The 23,314-nt window shown below is 48.4% G+C and overlaps 2 protein-coding genes, 1 long non-coding RNA gene and 2 pseudogenes across 3 annotated transcripts; 2 read left to right on the top strand and 3 right to left on the bottom strand.

Annotated features, from left to right (window-relative positions):
- Positions 1-1,049: 1,049 nt before the first annotated feature.
- LOC136544764 (protein FATTY ACID EXPORT 1, chloroplastic-like) lies at positions 1,050-8,670 on the bottom strand. Its single transcript, XM_066536825.1, has 6 exons — positions 8,309-8,670; positions 5,613-5,835; positions 5,125-5,292; positions 4,854-4,900; positions 4,736-4,776; positions 1,050-1,339 (listed from the first exon to the last, which is right to left on the bottom strand). The coding sequence occupies exons 1-6, from the start codon at positions 8,501-8,503 to the stop codon at positions 1,258-1,260; spliced, it is 756 nt and encodes a 251-aa protein (XP_066392922.1). The 5' UTR covers positions 8,504-8,670; the 3' UTR covers positions 1,050-1,257.
- A 2,309-nt stretch (positions 8,671-10,979) lies between these two features.
- Positions 10,980-12,017, top strand: LOC136544763 (non-specific lipid transfer protein GPI-anchored 20-like). The gene is made up of 2 exons (XM_066536824.1): positions 10,980-11,467; positions 11,567-12,017. The coding sequence occupies exons 1-2, from the start codon at positions 11,092-11,094 to the stop codon at positions 11,815-11,817; spliced, it is 627 nt and encodes a 208-aa protein (XP_066392921.1). The 5' UTR covers positions 10,980-11,091; the 3' UTR covers positions 11,818-12,017.
- Positions 12,018-12,799: 782 nt separating this feature from the next.
- On the top strand, positions 12,800-13,834 carry LOC136542975 (protein WALLS ARE THIN 1-like; annotated as a pseudogene).
- A 1,967-nt stretch (positions 13,835-15,801) lies between these two features.
- Positions 15,802-17,833, bottom strand: LOC136542974 (uncharacterized; annotated as a pseudogene).
- Positions 17,834-19,753: 1,920 nt separating this feature from the next.
- Positions 19,754-22,344, bottom strand: LOC136544762 (uncharacterized). Its single transcript, XR_010780827.1, has 3 exons — positions 22,244-22,344; positions 21,492-21,670; positions 19,754-20,456 (listed from the first exon to the last, which is right to left on the bottom strand). It is a non-coding gene; the product is annotated as an uncharacterized lncRNA (long non-coding RNA).
- Between the last annotated feature and the right edge of the window lie 970 nt (positions 22,345-23,314).

Here is a 23,314-nt window from a genome sequence, read left to right as displayed (position 1 = left end):
CTTATATATTTTGTATTGCCTTCACCAACAAATAATTTTAGAAAAACAAAAAAGACAGCTACATAGTTCTCTACTACATGCGCTCCCTACGGTTGGTCGGGCCGACTAATGAGAAGATCGGACAACACGGAGATATTATCTACGTGGTGGACAAGGCAAGGCAATACATACAAGAAACAAATCCGATTTGTTGTAATAACCGACTAGAATTTATCAATAAACCGACTAGTAAACCAATCTGTAACCTAATCATGACCATATACAACTGTCCCCGGAATATATAAAGAGCCCTGTCCCCAGAATGTATAAGGAGAAATAGACAGCTCCCAATTGGCATCCACCTTAGATCACATCCGATAGAGCATAGTTGGGATCGCCTACTCGCATCTGACACCCAGCTCACGCCACACAAACGATAAAAGCATCATCATACACCAGACGTATGGCATCCCATGTCTGAACCAAAATATATCTATGTCTCATGTGCTACCCCTCTAATCTACTTCATGTGGTAATCGATCACAAGTCGGAGGCTAAAAATATTAACACTAATGAATGTTTATCAAATCATTATCCAGTAAAACACTCACTAAAATTGTTGAAAGATTATTGTTGTTGATAGGTTGCAAAAGAAAACGTTAAAATGCTTGAAAAACAAGGCAAAACCCTACATTGCTCTGTTAATTTAGGAAAACCAGGTTAAAACAACAATCTACCTAGCTAAACTAGGCTTCACAGCTAACCACACCCCCAACACAAGGGCGAAGATGTGGTCAACAACAACCCAGCCCCGGCACAAAGGTGAAATGAGGCATAACCACTTAAGCAACAGAAGACAAAGACACAATATTTAGACGATTCTAACGTACCATTAAGGTATCGCCGTGCAATTCACTAGACACAACAGCTTCTTTGACCACGCCTTCAAAGAGGGATATGACGTCAGGGATGTCATCGCCGCCGGCCTTAGCATAAGCCAGGCAAGTCTTTGCCCAAAGTCCTATGCCGCCGAGAAGGAATAACCTGGGACAACCCTATTTACCACCATGGTTCAATCCAGCCCAAAAAAATGGGATGGAACCAAACCATCCTTTATTGATGTAGGAAACAACAGTTACGCAGGATAAGGGAAAATCTTATCTCCTCAGTCTTTTACTAAGTAACAGAGCCAAACACAACTTTTGTGTTCAGTATTCACCAGCAGAGAAAGATATAGTACAATTATGAGAAGATTCAGTGAATGTCTTCAAGATCAGATCAAGCAGCAGCCTTTGCCTTCTTAGGAGGTGGATTCCCTCCAGCAAGAACAACATAGGAGTAGAAGCAGATCATTGCAGCACTGGTAAAATAAGAGATTGTCAGAAGGGCAGCGAGAAATGGCATATTGACATAACATAATTTAGACAAAGATGACAGTAGTGGATTTCCACCACCACCACAACAACAACAAAGCCTTTAAGTCCCAAACAAGTTGAGGTAGGCTAGAGTTGAAACCCAACAGAAGCAATCAAGGTTTAGACACGTAAATAGCTATTTTCCGAGCACTCCTATATAAGGCTAAGTCTTTGGGTATATTCCATCATTTCAAGTCTCCTTTTATTGCCTCTACCCAAGTCAACTTCAGTCTTCCTCTGCCTCTCTTCACGTTACTATCCTACCCTAAGATTCCACTACGCACCGATGCCTCTGGAGGTCTCCGTTGGACATGTCCAAACCATTTCAACCGGTGTTGAACAAGCTTTTCTTCAATTGGTGCTACCCCTAATCTATCACGTACATCATCGTTCCGAACTCGATCCCTTCTCGTATGACCGCAAATCCAACATACATTTCCACGACACTTATCTGTTGAACATGTCGTCTTTTTGTAGGCCAACATTCTGCACCATACAACATAGCAGGTCTAATCGCCGTCCTATAAAACTTGTCTTTTAGCTTCTGTGGTACTCTTTTGTCACATAGGACACCAGATGCTTGACGCCACTTCATCCACCCTGCTTTGATTCTATGGCTAACATCTTCATCAATATACCCGTCTCTGTAGCATTGATCCTAAATATCGAAAGGTATCATTCCTAGGCACTATTTGACCTTCCAAACTAATATCTTCCCCCTCCCGAGTAGTAGTGCCGAAGTCATATCTCATATCCTCAATTTTAGTTCTACTGAGTCTAAAACCTTTGGACTTCAAAGTCTCCCGTCATAACTCCAGTTTCTGATTCACTCATATCCGGCTTTCATCAACTAGCACTACATAATCCGCGAAAAATATACACCAAGGGATGTCCCCTTGTATGTCCCTTGTGACCTCATCCATCACTAAGGCAAACAGATAAGGGCTCAAAGCTGACCCTTGATGTAGTACTATCCTAATCGGAAAGTCATCCGTGTCTCAATCACTTGTTCGAACACTAGTCACAACATTGTTGTACATGTCCTTAATGAGCCCGACGTACTTCGTTGGGACTTTATGTTTGTCCAAAGCCCACCACATAACATTTCTTGGTATTTTATCATAAGCCTTCTCTAAGTCAATAAAAACCATGTGTAGGTCATTCTTCTTCTCCCTATACCGCTCCATAACTTGTCTTATTAAGAAAATAGCTTCCATGGTTGACCTTCCGGGCATGAAACCAAATTGGTTCATAGAGACCCGTGTCATTGTTCTTAAGCAATGCTCGATAACTCTCTCCCATAGCTTCATAGTATGGCTCAACTTAATTCCCCGGTAACTAGTACAACTTTAAATATCCTCTTTATTCTTATAGATCGGTACCAATATACTTCTCCACTCGTCAGGCATCTTGTTCGATCGAAAAATATGTTTGAACAGCTTGGTTAGCCATACTATAGCTATGTCCCCAAGGCATCTCCACACCTCGATTGGGATACCATCCGGTCCCATCGCCTTACCTCCTTTCATCCTTTTCAACGCCTCTCTGACCTCAGATTCTTGGATTCTCCACACAAAGCGCCTATTTGTGTCATCAAAAGAGTCATCCAACTAAAAGATTTCGTATTCTCACCATTGAACAATTTGTCAAAATACTCTTGCCATCGACGTCGGATCTCATCCTCCTTCACCAAGAGATGCTTCCTTTCATCCTTAATGCACTTAACTTGGTTGAAGTCCCTTGTTTTTCTCTCACGAACCCTAAGCATCCTATAAATGTCATTCTCTCCTTTCTTCATACTCAAATATTGGTAAAGATCCTCGTATGCCCTACCCTTTGCCACACTTACAGCTTGCTTTGCAGTCTTCTTTGCCACCTTGTACTTCTCTATGTTGTCCACACTTCTGTCATGGTACAAGCGTCTATAGCATTCTTTCTCCTTAATAGCCCTTTGGACTTCCTCGTTCCACCACCAAGTATCTTTAGCCTCGCCTCCACTTTCTTTGGTTACTCCACACACCTCTGAGGCCACCTTCCGAATGTTGGTTGTCATCTTCTCCCACATATTGTTTATGTCCTCTTCTTCCTTCCAAAAATCCTCTTTGATAACTCTTTCCCTGAATATCTCTGACGTCTCCCCTTTCAGTTTCCGTCACTTTGTTCTTTCAATCTTAGCTTGTTTATCCCTACGGGCACGCACCTAAAAACGAAAGTCTACCACCAAAAGCTTATGTTGAGAAACAACACACTCCCCTGGTATCACCTTGCAGCCCAAGCATGCTCGTTTGTCCTTTCTTCTTGCGAGGACAAAGTCAATCTGGCTAGAGTGTTGTCCGCTACTGAAGGTCACTAGATGAGATTCTCTCTTTCTAAAGAAAGTGTTGGCTATCATCAGGTCAAAAGCTACCGCGAAGTCCAGAACTTCCTCCCCCTCCTGATTCCTATTACCGTACCCAAAACCTCCATGAACTGCCTCGAAACCTACGCTTGTAGTATCTACATGCCCATTAAGATCTCCTCATATAAAAAAAAGCTTCTCATTACTAGGTACAGCTCTAATCAGGCTATCTAAGTCTTCCCAGAACTGTCTCTTAGCACTATCGTCGAGGCCTACTTGAGGGGCATACGCACTAATTACGTTCAAGACCATATCACCAACAACAAGCTTGACCAAGATAATCATATCTCCTTGCCTTCTCACTCCCACCACACCATTCTTGAGGCTCTTATCAATCAAAACTCCTACTCCATTTCTATTCGCGACTGTCCCTATATACCAAAGCTTGAAACATGTATTGTCCACCTCCTTCGCCTTCTGACCCTTCCATTTAGTCTCTTGAACGCATAATATATTTACACGCCTCCTAGTCACGGCATCAACTAATTCTCTTAACTTACCTGTAAGCGACCCTACATTCCAACTACCTAAACGGATCCTAGTTGATTCGACTAGTTTCCTTACCCTTCGCACCCGTCGAACAAGATGTGAAGACCCTTGCTCATTTTTCACTACACCCGGACGCCGATGTAGCACGCCACTAAGGAAGCGACGACCCGATCCTTGCTCACTTGACACCATGCCCAGATCGCGACATGGCGCGTCACCAAGGGGGTGCCGACCCGGCCCTTGCCCATTTAACACCATACCCAGGTTCCGATATAGCGCGTCGCTAAGAGGGTGGCCCAACAGTTTTCTTTCGGGTTTCATCTCCATTAGAATGGCTAGATTTAACGTTGGCTCACCACGCCTATCACAACCCTCTTCCTTTACAAGGGCTTGGAACCTGCTATGTTGAGACAACATAGGCGGTTTCAAAAAAAAAGAAAAAATAAAGGAGTACCTCAGTGCGACATAGAAGCCCCACGGAAGCAGCTTCCTCGTCTGTAATGGAAGAGTAAGATTGATCAGAAAGCTAGTCCAAGTGGGGTCCATGATAAACAAATTACAGTCTGACTTACAGTGGTGTATGCCTGGCAGTGCTTCCATGCTACCGCAGCGGCAATGCCTGCAAATAATGTGCATAGCATATTAATTATCATAGGTTTCCACATGCAGAACCTCAATTCAGCTTATGATAGCTGGATAGCAAGACCAAATATTTACAGACACCATAATATTGCCTGCTCAGAAAGCATTTAAGGAGATCTATAGAATGTCAACTTGCATCGAAACGCTTAGCCCTGATTCAACAAAATCTGCTAAGATGATGTGTTGCAGAAAATAAACTACCTGCTTGCGCCAGTATGAACGGTAAACTGGACTTTCCACTCCTCCAGACCTTAAGGCTAAGTACAGCCAGGGCCAATATAGCAAGGCCAGGTGCAACACCAAAAGTAAGACTTGCAGGGCTCCTCCAAAACAGAAATCCAACAAGGCCCATGGAGAATAAAAATCCACCTGAACGAGAAAATTTGTATTTTTAGAATTTTTCCTAATATTTTAGAGACAATATTGAATGGATAGCATAGTATTGGAGAAATTCAGAAGCTCTCAAAAAGGTTGAGATATATAAATGTTTTCCGATTAGATCTAATGGTAAAATGTTTAGAAAGCTCCCTAAAGCCCTATTTAAAGATTTATTCAGGGGTGCGGAAAGAAAGAAGAAATAGAAACAAACCATGCTGCTATATCAGTAATACTGAAGCAATAAGCAACTTCTACTTAAAGGTATTCAGTATTCACCCAAAAATTTGCTAGCTACAAAGCTGAAATCATACCAAAAGGTATCCCTAGGCAAAAGTCGTGTAGCTTTGCACACTTCTGTTGAGGAGCCGCCTCCTGCACTGTATACTCATTAGCAGGTGGTACAATGGCTGGCTCTTCAGTTTCGCCACCTGTTTGCTCCGAGGTGGCTTCAGTTTCGCCACCTGTTTGCTCCGAGGTGGCAACAGAATCAACAGGAGTGGTATAGTCTGCCTTCATGCACATTGTAGTCCACGGCTGCAGGGCAATACAGCAATGACATGAGAGGAACTATTAACCAAAGAGATTAGGAGTAGAAGAGGAAGAACATAAGAGTAGGTAAACATGCCAGATCTTTTTGCTAGGAAAAATATGCTTCTAAAAAAAGGAAGAGAACTAAGTTATTTGAATGCAAGCTACACATATTCATAATCACAAACATATATTCATGGAGTTCAACAAAGCCTGTTTTCATGACAAACACCCTTTCCGCTTTTATTATATGATGAAAGACACTGGCACCTAAAAATTTTGATAAAATTCCAAGAATGAAGTGCATGAGATCTAAAATTTGGCTTAGCTTCGAACTCATATAATCGATGTTAGCTTCACTAAGCGCCTAGCTTGAACCCAAAAGATCCAATATTCAAAGCCTAGGATAAAACAGTGTTTTGCAAAGGGAATATTGGTTGAAGCAGCATCCAATAGCATGATCAAACAACATATTTGCAAGATCTGTTTATAGCAAAAGCAGGGAAGCTTTAATAGGTATTAAGGCCACTCATGACAACAACAATTAAAAAACTCAGATTCTAAAACTTAACTTCAGTAATGTAATACACACCAGAAATACACTCTTAGGTATTAATCAAAGTTATTCAGCACCATAGGCACATGTTCATTTAAGAAACGAAGCAAACAAATGGTAAGGCCATAATGATAGACAAAACTGTGGTTCCCTGAACTCAGACCACCAAATAAGCATAGTTGTTCTTTTAGACTTTGGAATCAAGTTGAATAATATCATATATATATAAATATAACACAGATAAACAGAGCAAACAAATAACACATGACAGTTCTGAATACTCTTACTGCAGCATAGATAAGCTGAATAAAATAAAGAGCACACTTGTACAAAAATTGGTTGGACTCTATAGGATTTCAGACAAAACACATGCTACTAAAGTATTAAAGTAACTTGAACCACAAGCAATCATGTATAGTTGATGTTTAGATAACAGAGTATAGTGGAAACAATACAAAAATCAGATTTAAAGAACAAAGACCACAAAACTGCACATGAATACAGCTAGCTCTGAACAAACAACACAGAAAAGATTCAGTAACTAAACCCGCTATTATATCTGAGTAATTCTAGTGAGATCATTGAAAACATGAGACAAGGACACTACTGCATACAGGAACAGTTCTTATAGCAGTCCAGTTGATTGTATTGGCACAGGGAACAGAAGTTCTGACAAATCGACAAGTTGAACCTACAGACTCATTTTGAGTTGAAAGTTTGTCCTTCAATATCCACAGGAAGTTGAAAGGTTTCTCTTTCTTGTGACTGGATCCACACAAAAAATTGGAAATAAAACTGAACACTTTACAAGTTGACATGGTAAATCAGGATAAATTATAGCTGGGCGACCCCTCCTGCAAAAGACAAGGAATGTGTCCCCTGGGAACTTTCATAGCAACAAACATGGATTAACCATGCTCCACGGCATTGGCTTCATAGCTTCCAAAGCAGCCTTGGCAACAATGGGACTATGGGAGTGACAGTGCAGAACTGTGGCAATGTTGAAGCCATAAAAAATAGCTGCACTTATAAAGAAACTGGGGTAACAGTTTCAAATTTTTATCTGTTTATTTGCCAGGGTTCATTAAGTGAAAATGTTGATAGAAAGTTCGAATTTTTATCTGGTGAATTTCCTACTTCGGATTTTTTAGCTACCTCTACTACTCGACCGGGTCTATTTCAGAAATGTTCATGATTCATTGCTTGTTCTGGGTTCCTAGTATCAGGAGGGATGAATTAAATAAACAAAGGTTTTACAGCTGAGGGAGTCTAGGAGAATGCTTCAGGAAAATTTTCTATTACTACCTTAAGTCTCTAGAATGATCAAGGGGGCAGGAAGATCTAGTGTCAGTGAATACAAGGGAATGACTTGTTGAAAATTGGAATAGAATGGGATAGGAATAACACTAGTACAGGTTACATGAGTTCTAGAAAAAAATAATCATAAATTTCAACTTTCTATCAATATTTTCACTTAACCAACCCCAGCAAATAAACAAATAAAATAAAATTTTGTAAGTGCAGCTATTTTTGATGGGTTTCAAGTTTCAACATTGCAAAAGCTCTGCACTGTCACTCCCGTTGTTGCCAAGGCAGCTTTAGAAGTAGAGATGTCAACAGGGAATTCCCGATGGGGAACGCTTTCCCATCCCCGTCCCCGCGGGGTAAGAGTAAGACTGGCCCCGTACTCGTCTCCGCGAACATTCCCCCGTCCCCGTCCCCGCGCGGGGGTCCCCGATCCCGTCTTGCCGCTGCTATATACCGCGGCTCCGCCTCCATGCGCTCAAGCGGCTCCACCTCTTCCACAGCTACCTACAATACCTTGCAAGTCGCGCCCCACCGTCGCCGTCGCCAGATTCAAGGTTTCCAGGGCTGGGAGATACAGATACCACGAGCTGGGCTGGGTTCGTTGACTGGACTGACCTGTGAGTCTGAGGATGAGGTCCGCGATGAGGACAGCCATCGCGGTTCAGGGCCGCCGCATCGAAGTTGCCCACCTGGGATCCTGGATCTCGTTGCGGTTCGGTGGAAGGAAATGCGCGGGCTTTGATCTTGGGCTCCTGCCTCCTGGGGCAGCGGCCGCCGCCAAGCCTCAGGTGGCAGATGGGTGCGCAGCATCGGCGGTAGACGGGTGGGTGCGCAGTAGCTGGCAAGTCCGGCGCTCGTCGGCGGCTATGCGGACTTTTTCGCGGGCGGACGGGCGGCGTGTGGGGACTGAGGAGCGGCGACTGGGAGAGAAGAGAAGGAACGGGTGTCTGTCTTGGGAAGAAAGAAAGAGTACACGGTTGACTCTGCACTTGCACTGTGGGCTCAAACTAATGCTGGGCCTTATATTCTCGGGCCCAAAAGAGCACCCGCAGGGGAGATGGGACTTGCCACGGAGACCGAGCAAGCGCCTAGCGCGTCAAACTCACGCAGGCTGTTCGCTTCCTCGTATACGATCGTGGATTATAAGTTGGAATAGCATTTTTCTCTCATACCAAATCAGCCAGCAGTAAATAATCCACGATCGTTTACGGCCTGCCGAACAGGCTGATGAGCGAGCGCACCAGTGGTGATCCGCGTGGCCTCGGACGTCACACACGCCGCACCGAACGTCGTCTGCGCTGCCGGCCGCTTTCCACATGTATCTTATATGCAACATCCGATCTACTTTTAAAATATCTAAATGTAATTGTTGCAGCATACCAAAGAATGCAGATAAAACACTTCAAACAAGTGTGTGAAACACTTACAAAAACATCTAAAAAAATATTTAAAAATCATTGCAAACATATGCAACATCCAGATGAGACACTTGCAACATATATATGAAACGCCTAAAAACACTTGAAACATATGCTTGCAACATTCATGTATATAGAACATACAGATCTACTTTTACAATATCCAGATAAAATACTTGTAATATTCTTTTGGAACAGATGAAACATTTGGACATACACTTAAAACATACGTGTATAGTCATTACAACATATACAACATCCCAATCTACTTGTGCAACATCCGTATAAAAACACTTGAAACATACATATAAAATAACTGAAACACTTGAAACATACATATGAAACATAGTCTTGCAACGTACCTGAAAACGCCCGAAAACGCTTGAAAAACATAGCATTGCCAGCGGACACGGCCTACCTGGTGGGGAACTGCGGTGGCGCAGACCTCCCTTTCCTGCCGATGACGCGAGGTGGATGGGGGCACAGGTGCAGGGACATACTTCCCTAGGCGCAAGCGCAGGCCTCCCTTGCCTCCCCTTCCTCTACGGGGCGAGGTGGATGGGTCGTAGCGATGGATGGTGGTGCGGCGTGGGCGCGCGGAGCAGTGAGGGAAGGGGTCGAGTGCCTCGCGGGAAGGAGCAGTGCGGGAAGGGCAGGCCACACGAGAGAGACGCCGTAGCAGGCGCTCCATGCTGGGGAGGAAGCGGGAAAGAGAGAGCGCCCTGCTGCGGGACCTTACGGCGGCGGGGTTGGCCGGAGGTGTGGTGAGGGGCTTTGGAGCAGCTGAGGAGGACACTACAGTCCGAGTGGGAAATTTTTCTTTTTTTTTAAGGCTAGTCAGTTGCATAGGAGGGAAGGAGCACTGGGAGCCGCGCCCGACGAGATGGATATCCGTGGCCAAGCGTTTTCAAATTCAAAAATCATATCACTATAAGGTTGACTTATCGGGCTTTCTTGGATAAAAAACAATTATTACTTTTTTAATTAAAACAATTACTACTTTTTGAACCTGGTTTGTTATTTTTTTTAAAACAATTTATAGATATGACTCTGTATTCGGTCGCTCCTATAAGATCAATTTATAGAGGCGGCTGAAAACAAAGGTCCTCTCTATAAATCCATTCGTAGAGGCAACTATAAATAAGAGCCACCTCTACAGCTCTATAGTGGCTTTCTGACCACCTCTATAAACATTTTGTGCAGTAGTGATATTATACCTTAGATGCACACTAACAGTTACCAATTATATATTTGTTGTGTTTGTAGTGGTCTCAAAAGAATGGGCCTATTGTTGCTTGTTGTTAATTAACACATTCTAGATTTCGAACTTTGAAACCCCCACCCCTAACCTGTTCACTTAGCTGATGAGCCATGGCTGAAAGTATTGTTGGCCGATTTGTTGCGAGAGAAAAATACTGTTCGTTGGCTGAAAAAAAATGGTTTATAAGCCAAGCGAACAGGGCAATAAATTTGTATTGATTTTTAAAAGTATCATTTAATTTTATTAATAGTTAGTGTAAATATGAAAAGGCAAACAGCACCCGTTTGCTTCAGCAGTTGATATGAGCTCATGCCCCATGCCACGCACGACGCCAGGACCGGTCAAATTCAGTGTCCGTCAATCGTCACACGTGTCTTCCGTGGCAGATGGATCATGGATGTGACGGTGACGAACCCTGCCTACCCGGACCGACCGTCTCACGTGTCACAATCAACTAGAGAATGGTGGAGATTAGCTGAGGTAGTTATGCTACCATAACCGATTCCCTAACTACCAGCATACGACGCCGATCGATGCAAGCATGCATCACTTTAAATGCAAAGCACTTTTGCAACGACGACGCATCACGCAATTAGCGAGCGACACAGCAACGAGCTGCAAGTCTGCATTCTGCAAGCAGAAACACGATCGATCGACTCGTGTTGTGACGGCCGTCAGGCGCGTGAGAATTGAAGCAGCAGCAGATCGATCGATCATCGATGGGGCTGATGAGCCTGACGACAACGATTAGGCTGCTGTCGGCGGCCGCGCTGGTGACGACAGCGCTGCTGGCGGCGGTGCCGGTGGCGTCGGGGCAGCAGCAGCCGGCGGGGGCGGCGTCGTGCACGGCGTCGCTGCTCACCAGCTTCACCCCGTGCTTCAGCTTCCTGACCAGCAACAGCAGCAACGGGTCTCCGCCGACGCGGGAATGCTGCCGGTCGCTGGCGGCGCTGGTGAACGCCAGCACCGGCTGCGCGTGCCTCGTCCTCACGGGCGCCGTGCCGCTGCCGGCGCTGGGCGTCCCCGTCAACCGCACGCTCGCCGTGTCGCTGCCCAAGGCCTGCGACTCCATGTCCGTCCCGCTGCAGTGCCGAGGTACGTCGTCGTGCGTGCGCGTGACCGTGAGTGAGCTCTAGCGAGTGCAGTTGTTCTGCAGGTGCCCGATGCTAACCCGTTGCTGTGCTGTGCATGCAGACACGTCGTCGGCGCAGAGCCCGGCTCCAGGCCCCGTCGCAGACACACCCTCCACGCCCGCGTCGACGCCGGCGACGCCAGAAGCTCCGGCGGCGCCTACCGTGGACCCCACGGCGACGGCACCGGTGAGCCAGGGGCAGACGAGGCCGATGGTGCTGCCCAGCTCCGCCCGGAGAACAGCAACCAGCGCCCACGTCGCCGCGGCGCCGGCGCTAGTGCTGCTGCTCGCCGTTGCGGCCGCGCTAGTGTGATCGCACCGCACGCGGCGGCGACCTAGCTGCGGATTGGAAGATTCTTTGTTCTGGTGGAGTGGTTTGCATGTGCAGTGGTGCTTGATTGTTTGCCCGAGAGTGTGGTTCACAGATTTGTAGTACTGTAGTACATATATTTGTTTGCGATTAAAGGCTCTAGTATATGTGTAAACTGTATATATATTGCATTGAGTAAAATACACCGGAGGTCCATTAACTTTCGGTGAAGTATCATCTAGGTCCATCAACTTTGAAACTGCATTTTTTGTCCATTAACTTTAGTTTTGTGTCATCTAGGTCCATCAGCTTTGACTTTTGCATTTTTTGTCCATGAACTTTTAAAATGGTTCACTGCAGGTCCACGCATGCATGCACGCACGTCGGCTTTTTGCGTCGGTGGAGCCATGCCTGCACTCGCCGCCGTCGCTCGTCTGTCGGGCATGCATGTGTGTTTTCCTGCTCGAATCATGACAGAGTTAGTGCATTTCGGCCCGGCTAACCGGCTAAGCGGCCCTGTGGTGTCGCGCCACCCTGCTGTTGCTCCTGTCGCTGGCTCTCCGCGGCGCTGCGTACCTGCAGGAGCAGAAGAACTTCATCATCCACGCGCAACCGCTGCTCCATCATGGACATCATCGCCGGGCTGGACGCCGCCATCAAGGACGGCGTCGACGTGCTGTCCTTCTCCATCGGCTCCTACTCGGGCATGCAGTTCAACTACGACTCCATCGCCATCGCCACGTTCAAGGCCATGGAGCGCGGCATCTTCGTCAGCTACGTCGCGGGCAACACGGGGCCGGACCCCGGCACGGTCGGCAACGGCGAGCCATGGATGCTCACCGTCGCCGCGGGCACCGGCAAGGTGGTGCTCTGCGAGAGCAGGGCCTGAGCGGACGCATCGAGGCCGGCCAGACCGTGGCGGCCTACGGCGGCGTGGGCATGATCGCTCCCGTAGTCCACGGATCGCTCGTCGCGCGAGCTAACAATGGCGGACGCCGGGGAGGGGCGGCGGGTGTGTGGCATGCCGGAGAAGGCGCAGCTGCACGTGGCGATGCTGGCGCTGCAGTTCGGCTACGCGGGGTTCCACGTGGTGTCGCGGCTGGCGCTCAACATGGGCATCAGCAAGCTCGTCTTCCCCGTCTACCGCAACATCATCGCGCTCTGCCTCCTCGTCCCCTTCGCCTACTTTCTAGAGAAGTACGCCGGCCGTACTACTGCCACTGCACTGCTGCAATAATGCATGCCTGCCTGTGCTCGCTGAGATGATGATGATGATGTTTATGAACTGCCTGCTGCAGGAAGGACAGGCCGCAGCTGACCCTCAACTTCGTCATCCAGTTCTTCCTCCTCGCGCTCTGCGGGTAAGCCACACCAACATGTGCATGCATGCTGCATCGTAGCAAGCAGCTGATAAATCCTAGTAGTAATTGTGACGACGATGAAATTATTCACAAATCGGTCGATATGGTTAATACGTTGTCAGCATCACTGCGAACCAAGGGTTCTACCTGCTGGGCCTGGACAACACGTCGCCGACGTTCGCGTCCGCCATCCAGAACTCGGTCCCGGCCATCACCTTCGCCATGGCCGCGGCGCTGCGGATCGAGAAGGTCCGGCTGGACCGCCGCGACGGCGTGGCCAAGGTGGCCGGCACGCTGGCGTGCGTGGCGGGCGCGTCCGTCATCACGCTCTACAAGGGCCCCACCATCTTCGGCCCCACGACCAGCGGCGGCGGCCGTGGCCGGCGACAAGAACTGGACGATGGGGTGCGTGTACCTGATCGGGCACTGCCTGTCGTGGTCGGCTGGTGCTGCAGGCCCCCGTGCTGAAGAAGTACCCGGCGCGGCTGTCCGTCACCTCCTACACCTGCTTCTTCGGCGTCATCCAGTTCCTCATCATCGCCGCCTTCATGGAGAGGGGCGCCGACGCTTGGAAGTTCCACTCCGGATCCGAGCTCTTCGCCACAGGGCCGCTTAGCCGGTTAGCCGGGCCGAAATGCACTAACCCTGTCATGATTTGAGCAGGAAAACACACATGCATGCCCGGCAGACGAGCGACGGCGGCGAGTGCAGGCATGGCTCCACCGACGCAAAAAGCCGACGTGCATGCATGCATGCATGCGTGGACCTGCAGTGAACTATTTAAAAGTTCATGGACCAAAAATGCAAGAGTCAAAGCTGATGGACCTAGATGACATAAAACGAAAGTTAATAGACCCAAAAATGCATTTTCAAAGTTGATGGACCTATATGACACTTCACCAAAAGTTAATGGACCTCCGGTGTATTTCTATTGCATTCTTTCAGCTGGCTTCCTGACCATGGATTGAATAATTAACTTTGACGTTGCAGTCTCATGGAGTCTGTTTCATATACAAACGATAATAATTATCCGCTCGTCCAGACGCTCGATCTGGTCACCGCAGCGGCTTTATCCACCGCACCATCCGACCTCCGCGCCCGACTCCACCGCACCGCTCGCCCGCCGCTCACCTTCTCCAGCTCGGGGGTCGCTCGCTACGGGCAACGCAGGCTCCCATGCGCTGCTGCCTCCACTGTGAGGGCACCTTACCGTAGGGGACGCCCACCCGTTGGCATCTCTCTATCCCCCCTTCCCCCGCTATTCCGCGTCGACGAGCCTCCATTTCGTCCAAGTAGCAAGTAGATGTTGCTCTCAAAAGCACATGTTGCAAGTGTCTGTTTCAAGTGTTTCAGATGTTTCATAGATATGTTACAAGCTAGTGCTTCGTATCGATGTTGTAAACGTAGATTGGGATGATACATATGTTGTAATGGTTGTACACGTATGCTGCACAACTTCTGTTTCCAATGTTTCATCTGTTTTTAGACGTATGTTGCAAGTGTGTTTATCTGGATGTTGTAAATGTTTTAAACATATATTGCAAGCGTTTTATCTAGATGTTGCGTGTGTATGCAATGGTTTCAAGTGTTTTTAATGTGTTTTTGTAAATGTTTCATACACATGTTTCAAGTGTTTCATCTGTCTTTAGACGTATGTTGCAAGTGTTGTATCTGGATGTTTCAAAAATAGATCGGGTGTTGCATCTCCCTCCTCGCATTCTACTGCCTCACCTTGGTGCTCCTCCTCCTCCCGGAGCCGGCTGGGCATCCGACATGACGTCACAGCTGGGGAACACCGTGGGTCCTTCTGAACTAGAGGCGCAGGCAAGCGCCGCCCCCTCCCCCTCTTCTCGATGCTGTTGACGTTCAGGTGGCGTGGGCCCCCATGTGGGGCGTGAAACAGAGTGCAGGTGCGGACGCTCATCCAGACGTCTGGGGGCTACCAGCACTGCCGTTATACAAAGCACAACGCATGAATTTTTTGCAGGAGTTTGAAGCGAACTTGTGCCGTCCAGTTCACCAGCCAAATTCACCTCCAAATTACTAGGCGCCCCGAGTAGAAATCTTCGACAAGAATGAGTCCTTTTGGGTTGGGGGGGGGGGGGGGGGGGGGGGGGGGTGCTGATGATGAATACCTCATCCAATTTACCTCCAAAATCGACTTTTCGACGCATGTGTCTCACCTCACATACCCTGGGACCCGCACCTAATTTGTACATCCCTTTCTGACGAGGTGGAATGGAATTGTCCAATTTCACTTTTTGTATGTGTTTGTTTTGGTATGAAAGAGGAAAATAGTTTTCAAATGAGAATATTCATGCTACACGAGAACGTTATCGAAACCTCCTCGATAACGCAAGTGGTAACATGAAGGCAGAGAGGTGGTGCAGTGTACCATAAGACTGCCCACCGTGTTGCTTTTGAGAAAATTGCCATTGAAAACTATAACAATCCCTTCCTTGCCATTCAAAATTACATGTTTCCTTTACTGCCATCAGTTTTAGATTTTTCGTTCCCTCGTTGCCACTGCTGTGACAGAGCAGTCACGGCGTGACTTACCCGACGTCCAGACACCATCCGACGGTTCAAAAAGTACTTCTCTGTTCTCGGCAGCGCATTCACTCATCTACCCGTTTCCCAACCGGCCTCTTACTATAGCAGCGCATTCACTCGCTCCTCCTCCAGCTGTCGTCGTTACCCAAGCAGACCACCTCGGCTCATCTCCGCGCCTCCTCTGTCCAAGGCAGGAGGAAGCTTGGCGGCGGCGGCTGCTGCAATGGTGGACGTGGACCGACGGATGGCCGGCCTCAGCCTCACCCCAGCGGCGCACGCGGCGGGGCTGCGCCGCCTGTCCATGCGCGCCGCGGTGCGTCTTTCCTCCTCGGCGTCGGCTGCCTCCCCGCGTGCTGGCAAGGACCCCTAGCTTGTGGAGCATGCCTGCATCCTGCGGGCAACGGACCAGGCCCTCCATCCACGCTACGTGCGCCGTCACGCACGCGCCGTGCTCCCAGTAGAAGTGTTTCTCAAAGGCCAGGAGGTTGTGGAGCACGGCCGCGCTGTACTCGTGGACGTGGAAGCACGGGACGCTCATCACGGCCACGGGGCTCGCCGGGTGTCGCCAGAACCACATGTCCAGGTCGCCGCAGCTCGACGATGCCTCGCGGAACCACACCGCTGACCTCCGAAGCTCCATGGAGCAGGGGAACAGCCGCTCCGATTCCTTCTTGATCTTGAGGAGCGTCCGTGGCGTCGAGAGGACGAAGTACTTGTCCTTGGGCACGCGGGACCAGTGGAAGAGGTGCAGGAAGTGATGGAACTCGCCGCCGCCGGCCACGCTGTCGCCCGCGCGGCGCGCGCGCTTGGGGCACATGTCGTCGAAGCATCCGAGCACGAGCTCCTCGACGGAGTTCTGGAGCTTGAGCCCGGGGCACGACGCGGCGAGAAGCTTTACGGCTCCGAAGGGGACCTAGTTCTCGAGCACGAGCATGTCAAGCTTGATGTCGTCGGCGTGCTGCGCCACGGCCATGTGCAGTATGAAGTAATCCTTGCTGATGGACGCCGCCCGCGTCACGCTGTCGGCGGCGTTGCCTGTGCTGGTCTTGCTGAGCATCAAGCTCACCACCAGGACGAAGCAGCTGTCCAGCAGCAGCATCTCCAACAGCTTCTCCTCCTTCTCCAGAATCTCCACGGTGGCCCCGTCCGAGTTGTCGTCGGCGCCGAACTCATCGCGGATGCGGTCGCGCTCCAGGGAGAGCACCGCGACGTAGCCATCCACGTCGAGGCCGCACTCGTCCTGCAGGTACCGCATGAACGGGAGCTTGGCGTCGTCGGGGAAAGGGAGGCCGCGGTCGGCGTGGTGGAACGGGCCGATGGCCACGGCGCGCACCGCGTGCAGCGCCTCCACAGGCTCGCGCCGGGCGCACGGCCGGAAGATTGTTCCCGTCCTCTCGCCGAGGTACCACAGCATGGGCGTCCGCGAGATGAGGTCTCGGAGCACCGCGCGCTCCGCCATCCGACGCGCGCCGCTGCTCGTGCCGCTCTTCGACCGCTGCTTCCTCCATTTCTTCGTCACCGACGACCGCGTCCTCTGCGTCGGCCTCGACATCCTCCACTTCTTCACCCTCGACGCCTGCTTCCAGCCGCTGGACCCGCGGGCGGTGCCGACATCGGTGGCGCCGTAGCAGCAGCACGCCGGCGAGGCCGCCGCGACAACGCCGTGCACGCACCGCAGCCTCGACGCGGCGTGCGGCGGCAAGGCGCCGCGCTGGATCGAGTTCTGGAGCGACGCGGCGTCCGACCGCCGCCGCGACTCGTCCTCGTCGGAGGCGTCCACCGCGTCATCGCGGTCCTCCGGGTGCACGTCGCCGCCGGCGGCGGCTAGGCGGTCCAGGACCCCGCACTGGGTGGACAACTACCTTGACTGGCTGGGCCACGTGCTGAGGCAGGGCGGGTGGAGGGACACGGAGGTGACGGAGATTGTCGAGGTGGCGGCCTCCGGGGGTGTGTTCGACGGCGAGGAGGCCGCCCCCGCCGCGGTGGATTCAGACACGGTGCTCGACGCGCTCCTGCTCAAGGCCGACCGGTGCTCCGACTCGCTCCGGCGGGCCGGGTGGAGCTCCGAGGACGTGTCGGACGCGCTGGGGCTGGACCTCCGCCATCGCAAGGAGCGGCCGCGCCCCGCCGTGCGGGTGCCGCCGGAGATCGCCGTCAAGGTCGAGCGGCTCGCGCAGTCGGTGGGGGCGCGCCCCTGACTGACTGACGGACTGACCTACCTCTCGCCGCCGTCACCACAGTCGTGGCAGCATGGTGACATCAGCCCAGCCGCCGCTGGGAGGCACTTTTTTAGAACCGTCGGATGGACGTCGGGAACGGGAGCTAAGTCACGCCGTGACTCCTCTGTGACAGCAGTGGCAATGAGGGAACAGAAAATCTAAAACTGATGGCAACGAAGGGATCATGTAATTTTGAATGGCAAAGAAGGGATGGTTATAGTTTTCGATGGCAATGAAGGAATTTTCTCGTTGCTTTTTACCGATGCTGATACAAGAGAGAGAACATTGAAGCATAGGGTGGACACATTGTGGAGGCTGATGCTGAAACCAGAAATGTTCAACCCAGGTCACCTTCCTTCCTCGGTGTCGGTGCTGACAAATACGGAGTAAAATAGTATATTTTGTGCCGGCCATTGGTCTGGGCATAACAACGTGGCTCCGTACATTTTTTTAAAAAAAAACCTGGCTCGGTACACGTAGGGCATGTTTGGTTCACCCATACTTTAGTCACTAAAATATCAAACACCCCACTAAAATTTAAAGACCACTAAAGTTTAGTGGTTTTAAGTCACCAAGGAATAGCTAAAAGTGACTAAAGTGTACATGGAACAGCTACTTTAGTGATTTTTAGTCACTATAACCAAACCGTGGGTCACTAAACTTTAGAGGGGCCACTAAATTTTAGGGGTGGACCCAAACAGGCCCTTATGCCTGAGCGGCTGAGCATGCAGACCTATGTACAGTGAAGTATCAACGCAGACATTGTGACCGTAAGTTTTTGTATCGGTGTAGGGTGGTGCATGGAGATTTTGAGCTTGTTAGGCGGAGCTTCTCCAGAGAAGTCGGAGCCATTTTTTGAATGGAACAGAGCCATTTTGACAAAACAAGTCGGGCTCTTCTATTTTCTACTGAAAAACAATTCTTTCTACGAAATATTTGATAGGGCTTTAGAAATGGCTCTTCCTATGAAACATTTGAAAGGGCTCCTCCAAAAGTCAGAGTCAGAGTGGGGGAAGAGTCTTACCAAACAGACTCATTATTTCAGCGTGGATAACACTGTGGATAGTTTATTTAAGGGCAGATGAATAGAAGGTAGTAAGGGTACTGTCACAGTGAGAGAGAACGTGAGGCGCGCCACGAGGCCTGAGCCAAGAGCCTAGGACATGGGAAGCGCACCAGCGTCACGACTCACGACTGAAGAGTCTACAACTAGTGACGAGCGACTAGCCATCGTGGTCACCTTCTTTTCTTTTTTCTTTTTACTAGGTAGCGTGTTCATGCATTATTATGAGACAACTAAACTTTTGTACTAAAAACATACGGATCGTATAATTAGTTTTGGTTTCATGCCCGCGCGTTGCAACAGGAGCAACAAAACTAACACAATCAAGATGATGGTTCATGTCTATATGTTTCCCATGTAATGTTTTTAATGAACTCTTAAGATTGAACAAGACTAACACAATCAAAATTTTCTTTTTTAAAATAATTTTTTATTGCAAGGTGCTTCATGATTACAATTACAAAATACTGAAACATAACAAAATGCTCCGTGATTCAACACCTAAGCTGACTAGTTCGCTAGGCCTTTTGAGAATGATCTAATCATTGGAGCCTTTCTCTAAGAGGAGGCCTCAAAAACCAGTCTTCTATCATGCTTCGATCGTAGGGGCAGCACCAGCACTCTCGACACGCCTCCCCAGTCGCCATCTCTGCCACCAGTGTGACTGAAACCAAACAGTTGTTGTGCTTCAAAGTTGAAACCAAATAGCTCTGGGGCGTGTCTCTGTCTTGACCAACAATAACAGGAGTGAGTTATGTTTTGACTTGATAATTGTCTTGCTAGTAATCAAGAGAAAAGTAATTACCTAATTGATTGCAATATCAAGAAACAAAAGCTAGTTAAACAAAAAACCTATTGTTCACGTGGTATAAGAGGGCTGCTTGGAGGCCACTGCTTGGTGCAGGCGTGGCGCTCATGACTTCATGAGCCCTGGCTTTCTGTATCAGATGTGCGTAAGGAACAAATGTCCCTAGAACAACATTGCAGAGGAAATAGACTTACCTAGATTAGATGTTGTATGTATATACAACATCTGATATTGGTAAACCGAACAACATTGCAGAGGAAATAGACTTACCTAGGATAAAAACCAGATTTCTAGGGTACCACAAAACAATAATAGGAAACAATTTGAACTTGCTGAAGCTGAAGAGGGCAAATCGTAAACTATCGGAAGAACAACTTAGGAATACTGCTGCAGCCATGGATGTACATAAATATTATCTTTCAGAAATAGGATTTCCAATATGTATGGGGAAATGGGCAATACTACATGAAACATGTTATACTCCCAGAGAGAATAGGAATAGATGCAAAAACATTGTAAAAGTGTCCTTAAGACAAATAAACCAACCTAACAAACTTTTCTCTGTGCCCATCCATGTAGTGAGCTTTTTGAGTGCTGTCAAACATCCTTGGGGAAGTTGGAAATACAATAAAAAAATGCTGGAAATTTAGCCAGATATGACAATGGAATAGTTAGTTGCCAGAATTACCCAGAAGGGATAACAAACACAGAAGGTACATAACTACATATCAAAGGAAAGGATAAATAATAATGCTGGAAGTTACTAAAATAAATAGTTGATATAACCTTCGGATACGAAACCCTTTGAAGTTTTCTACAAGGGAGGAGCCGAATTTCAGTACTGGTAGCAACGAAATTACACAAGCTTCAAGTCAATCCCCCAGGTTTATACCCAAGACCATTAGCAACTATCAAAGGGTTTAAGATACGAAACCCTTTGATAGTTTGGTTATACAATTTGAACTACTAATATGTTTTTTATGGCTTCAAATAGCTAATATGTCAAACAAAGACATTTTTCGCAAGTCAGAACAATGACATTTTCTTCTATTTACCTTTTCATTCAAGTAGAGCTGAAAATTCAGGAATATAAGATAAGCATCCTACAGAAACTTCCAGGATCACATAGGGGCAGAATAAGTCATAGATACTCTAAAGTCTAAACAAAAACACTCCATAGATTAGTGAACATGGCAGGACAAGAAGGATGCTTTCACTTAAGAGCATTACTGCAGATATAATATTAACAGGACACATCTGCCCCCATCTACCACAGGCCATAGGACAGAAAAATAAGAAGAAAAAATATCGATACACTTTTTATTTGATAAGGCATATCGATACACTTGAAGTGCCTACATTTATCTACAAAAGGGATCCTACTCCTAAGTCCTAACACCACCAGTAGCAATGAATTGCCGCCCAAAAAAATCATGGCATCTAAATCAAGCTAGAAGAAAATGTTTCTTTTCCTCATACACAAGGCTCACCAGATTGAAGAAAGCTAGAAGAAAATGAGGCAACAAATAAGTGCCTATAACTCATCCTACCAGAATTAGGGATACAGACCCTAAATCAAGCATTCAAAAACCGCATTTTACAGATACTGCAGAAATTTCGAAACTAAAATCATGATGAAATCGATGTCAAAGAAAACCAGCACAGCAGCATACCTCTGACTCAATGGAGGTGGAGAGCTGATGACAAAGGGCATTTGAAATCCTCTGCAGCTTCAAGGTTGTGCCAAACTGCTAATGAACCCACTATTCCAGGAACCTATTTTCATATCAACACTTGTTACATGTTCTCAGAAGCCAACCGCCCACCCCTGCACACCAGAAACACCCTGATCCTGATACAATTGGCCAACAAGCACAATCAATACCCACGTAAAACAGTAATGCACTGACCAACAAGCACAATCAACACCCACAACAAAAAGTAATACACCTCACGGATAATGCATGGCAGCATGGGCATACAGAAATGGCAAGTACTATAGGTGTCATACAAGCAAGCTAGCCAGTTCAGGAAACACTGCCATTTGCATGACAGTAACGCCATAAGCCCCTAAATATAGAGTTCTACAGCAGCCAGCAATATCAAGCAAATAGACAGTGAAGCTACAGCTAAGCTCTGCACGAGCAGCGCTGGGTAATCGTCGTCACTGTTTGACTTCCACGATTAGGGGTGCCGCGGCATGAGAAGACGCAGGACTACGCCTCCGTGTCCCCGCGCGACTAATAACGGCGGTAGCAGCCGAACTACTGGGGTCGTCATCCTCACAGGCTAATCTAGATCTACTCGTCTAGGAAGAGGGCGCGAATCATAGCTCCTAGAATCAAACGATGGTTTCCTGACGAACTCTGCGCGGTAGAAGGGATCCGAGATGTATTTCGAGGAACCGAGAGGGTTAGACGGTTACCTGGGCGCCGTGGGGCGGCGACGGCGTGCGGATTCGAGCTTGCTGGCGCATTGGCCGCGTCCCCGGCTGGAGGTGCTCCGCCGACCGTGCCCCTGGCCGCGCGCCCCTGCCTGGAGGCCGCGAGCCTAGCCGCGCCTGGGGCACACTATTACAAAAGGTATTTTTAGGGTCGGCTGGTAATCTTTTGTAGGAGCAGTTTGGCTAGCCGCTCCCACCGAACCGTCTCTACAAATTATGTATTTGTAGGGGCGGTTTCCAGACCGCCCCTACAAATTGATTTGTAGGGGCAGTTGGTGATTGAGCCGTCCCTTTGTAGGGACGGCTGTTATTACGAACCGCCCCTACAAATCGATTTGTAGGGGCGGCTCAATCACCAACCGTCCCTACAAATCGATTTGTAGGGGCGGCTGTAGTGCCAGCCGCCTCTATAATACCTGTTTGTAGGGGCGGTTCAATCTAGAACTGCCCCTATAGTACGTTTTCCCGCAAAAAAAATTCAAATTTACAATTCAAATTCGACCAGAACTGTTTGTTTCCGCGTATTCCATCCAGCGTTCGCGTTGCCAAACGTCCCGCGACCAACGTTCCGAACCGCGTTCGCGTTGCCGAACGCCCCGCGACCAACGTTCCGAACGCGACTACAAGCACAATAGTATTATATAAACTACAATTACAAGTCCAATTCGTAAGGATATATACAATCCATCATTTAATATACAAATTCCATACACATTGTTATCAACATCCTAGAGCTAGCCTTTCAGTCTCACGAAGGTGTTGGTACTGAGGATTTCTACCTAAGTCAGACTCTCGGTCATGGTAGGCGCCTTTGACGTGTACAATCTGGTCCAATATGAAGTTGCAAAGGTCGCCGACGAGTTCTAAGAGTTGGTCATCCTTGTGTGGGTCTTTTTTCATTCCTTTCTCTTCTCTCCACTACAAGAGAACAAGTTTCGGTTTAGTATTTCGTACCATGTACGAAGTTTTTATACTACTGATGAAGAGGTTCAAACTTACCCTTAAGGAGTGTCTCCTGTAGGCACTGGTGTTACTCATCATAGAACATATATA

This window comes from Miscanthus floridulus, chromosome 3 (genome assembly GCF_019320115.1).
Source record: "Miscanthus floridulus cultivar M001 chromosome 3, ASM1932011v1, whole genome shotgun sequence".
Classification (NCBI taxonomy): domain Eukaryota; kingdom Viridiplantae; phylum Streptophyta; class Magnoliopsida; order Poales; family Poaceae; genus Miscanthus; species Miscanthus floridulus.
Note: the sequence above shows the minus strand (reverse complement) of the source record. Positions and strands in the feature narration are given on the sequence as shown.

Coding starts and splice junctions, on each gene's coding strand:
- LOC136544764 (XM_066536825.1), bottom strand. CDS start 8,503: ATGCTGCGCACCCATCTGCCACCTGAGGCTTGGCGGCGGCCGCTGCCC. Junction 4,901..5,124: donor GTTCATACTGGCGCAAGCAG/GTAGTTTATTTT, acceptor CATTATTTGCAG/GCATTGCCGCTGCGGTAGCA. Junction 4,777..4,853: donor ACTGCCAGGCATACACCACT/GTAAGTCAGACT, acceptor CTTCCATTACAG/ACGAGGAAGCTGCTTCCGTG.
- LOC136544763 (XM_066536824.1), top strand. CDS start 11,092: ATGGGGCTGATGAGCCTGACGACAACGATTAGGCTGCTGTCGGCGGCC. Junction 11,468..11,566: donor CGTCCCGCTGCAGTGCCGAG/GTACGTCGTCGT, acceptor CTGTGCATGCAG/ACACGTCGTCGGCGCAGAGC.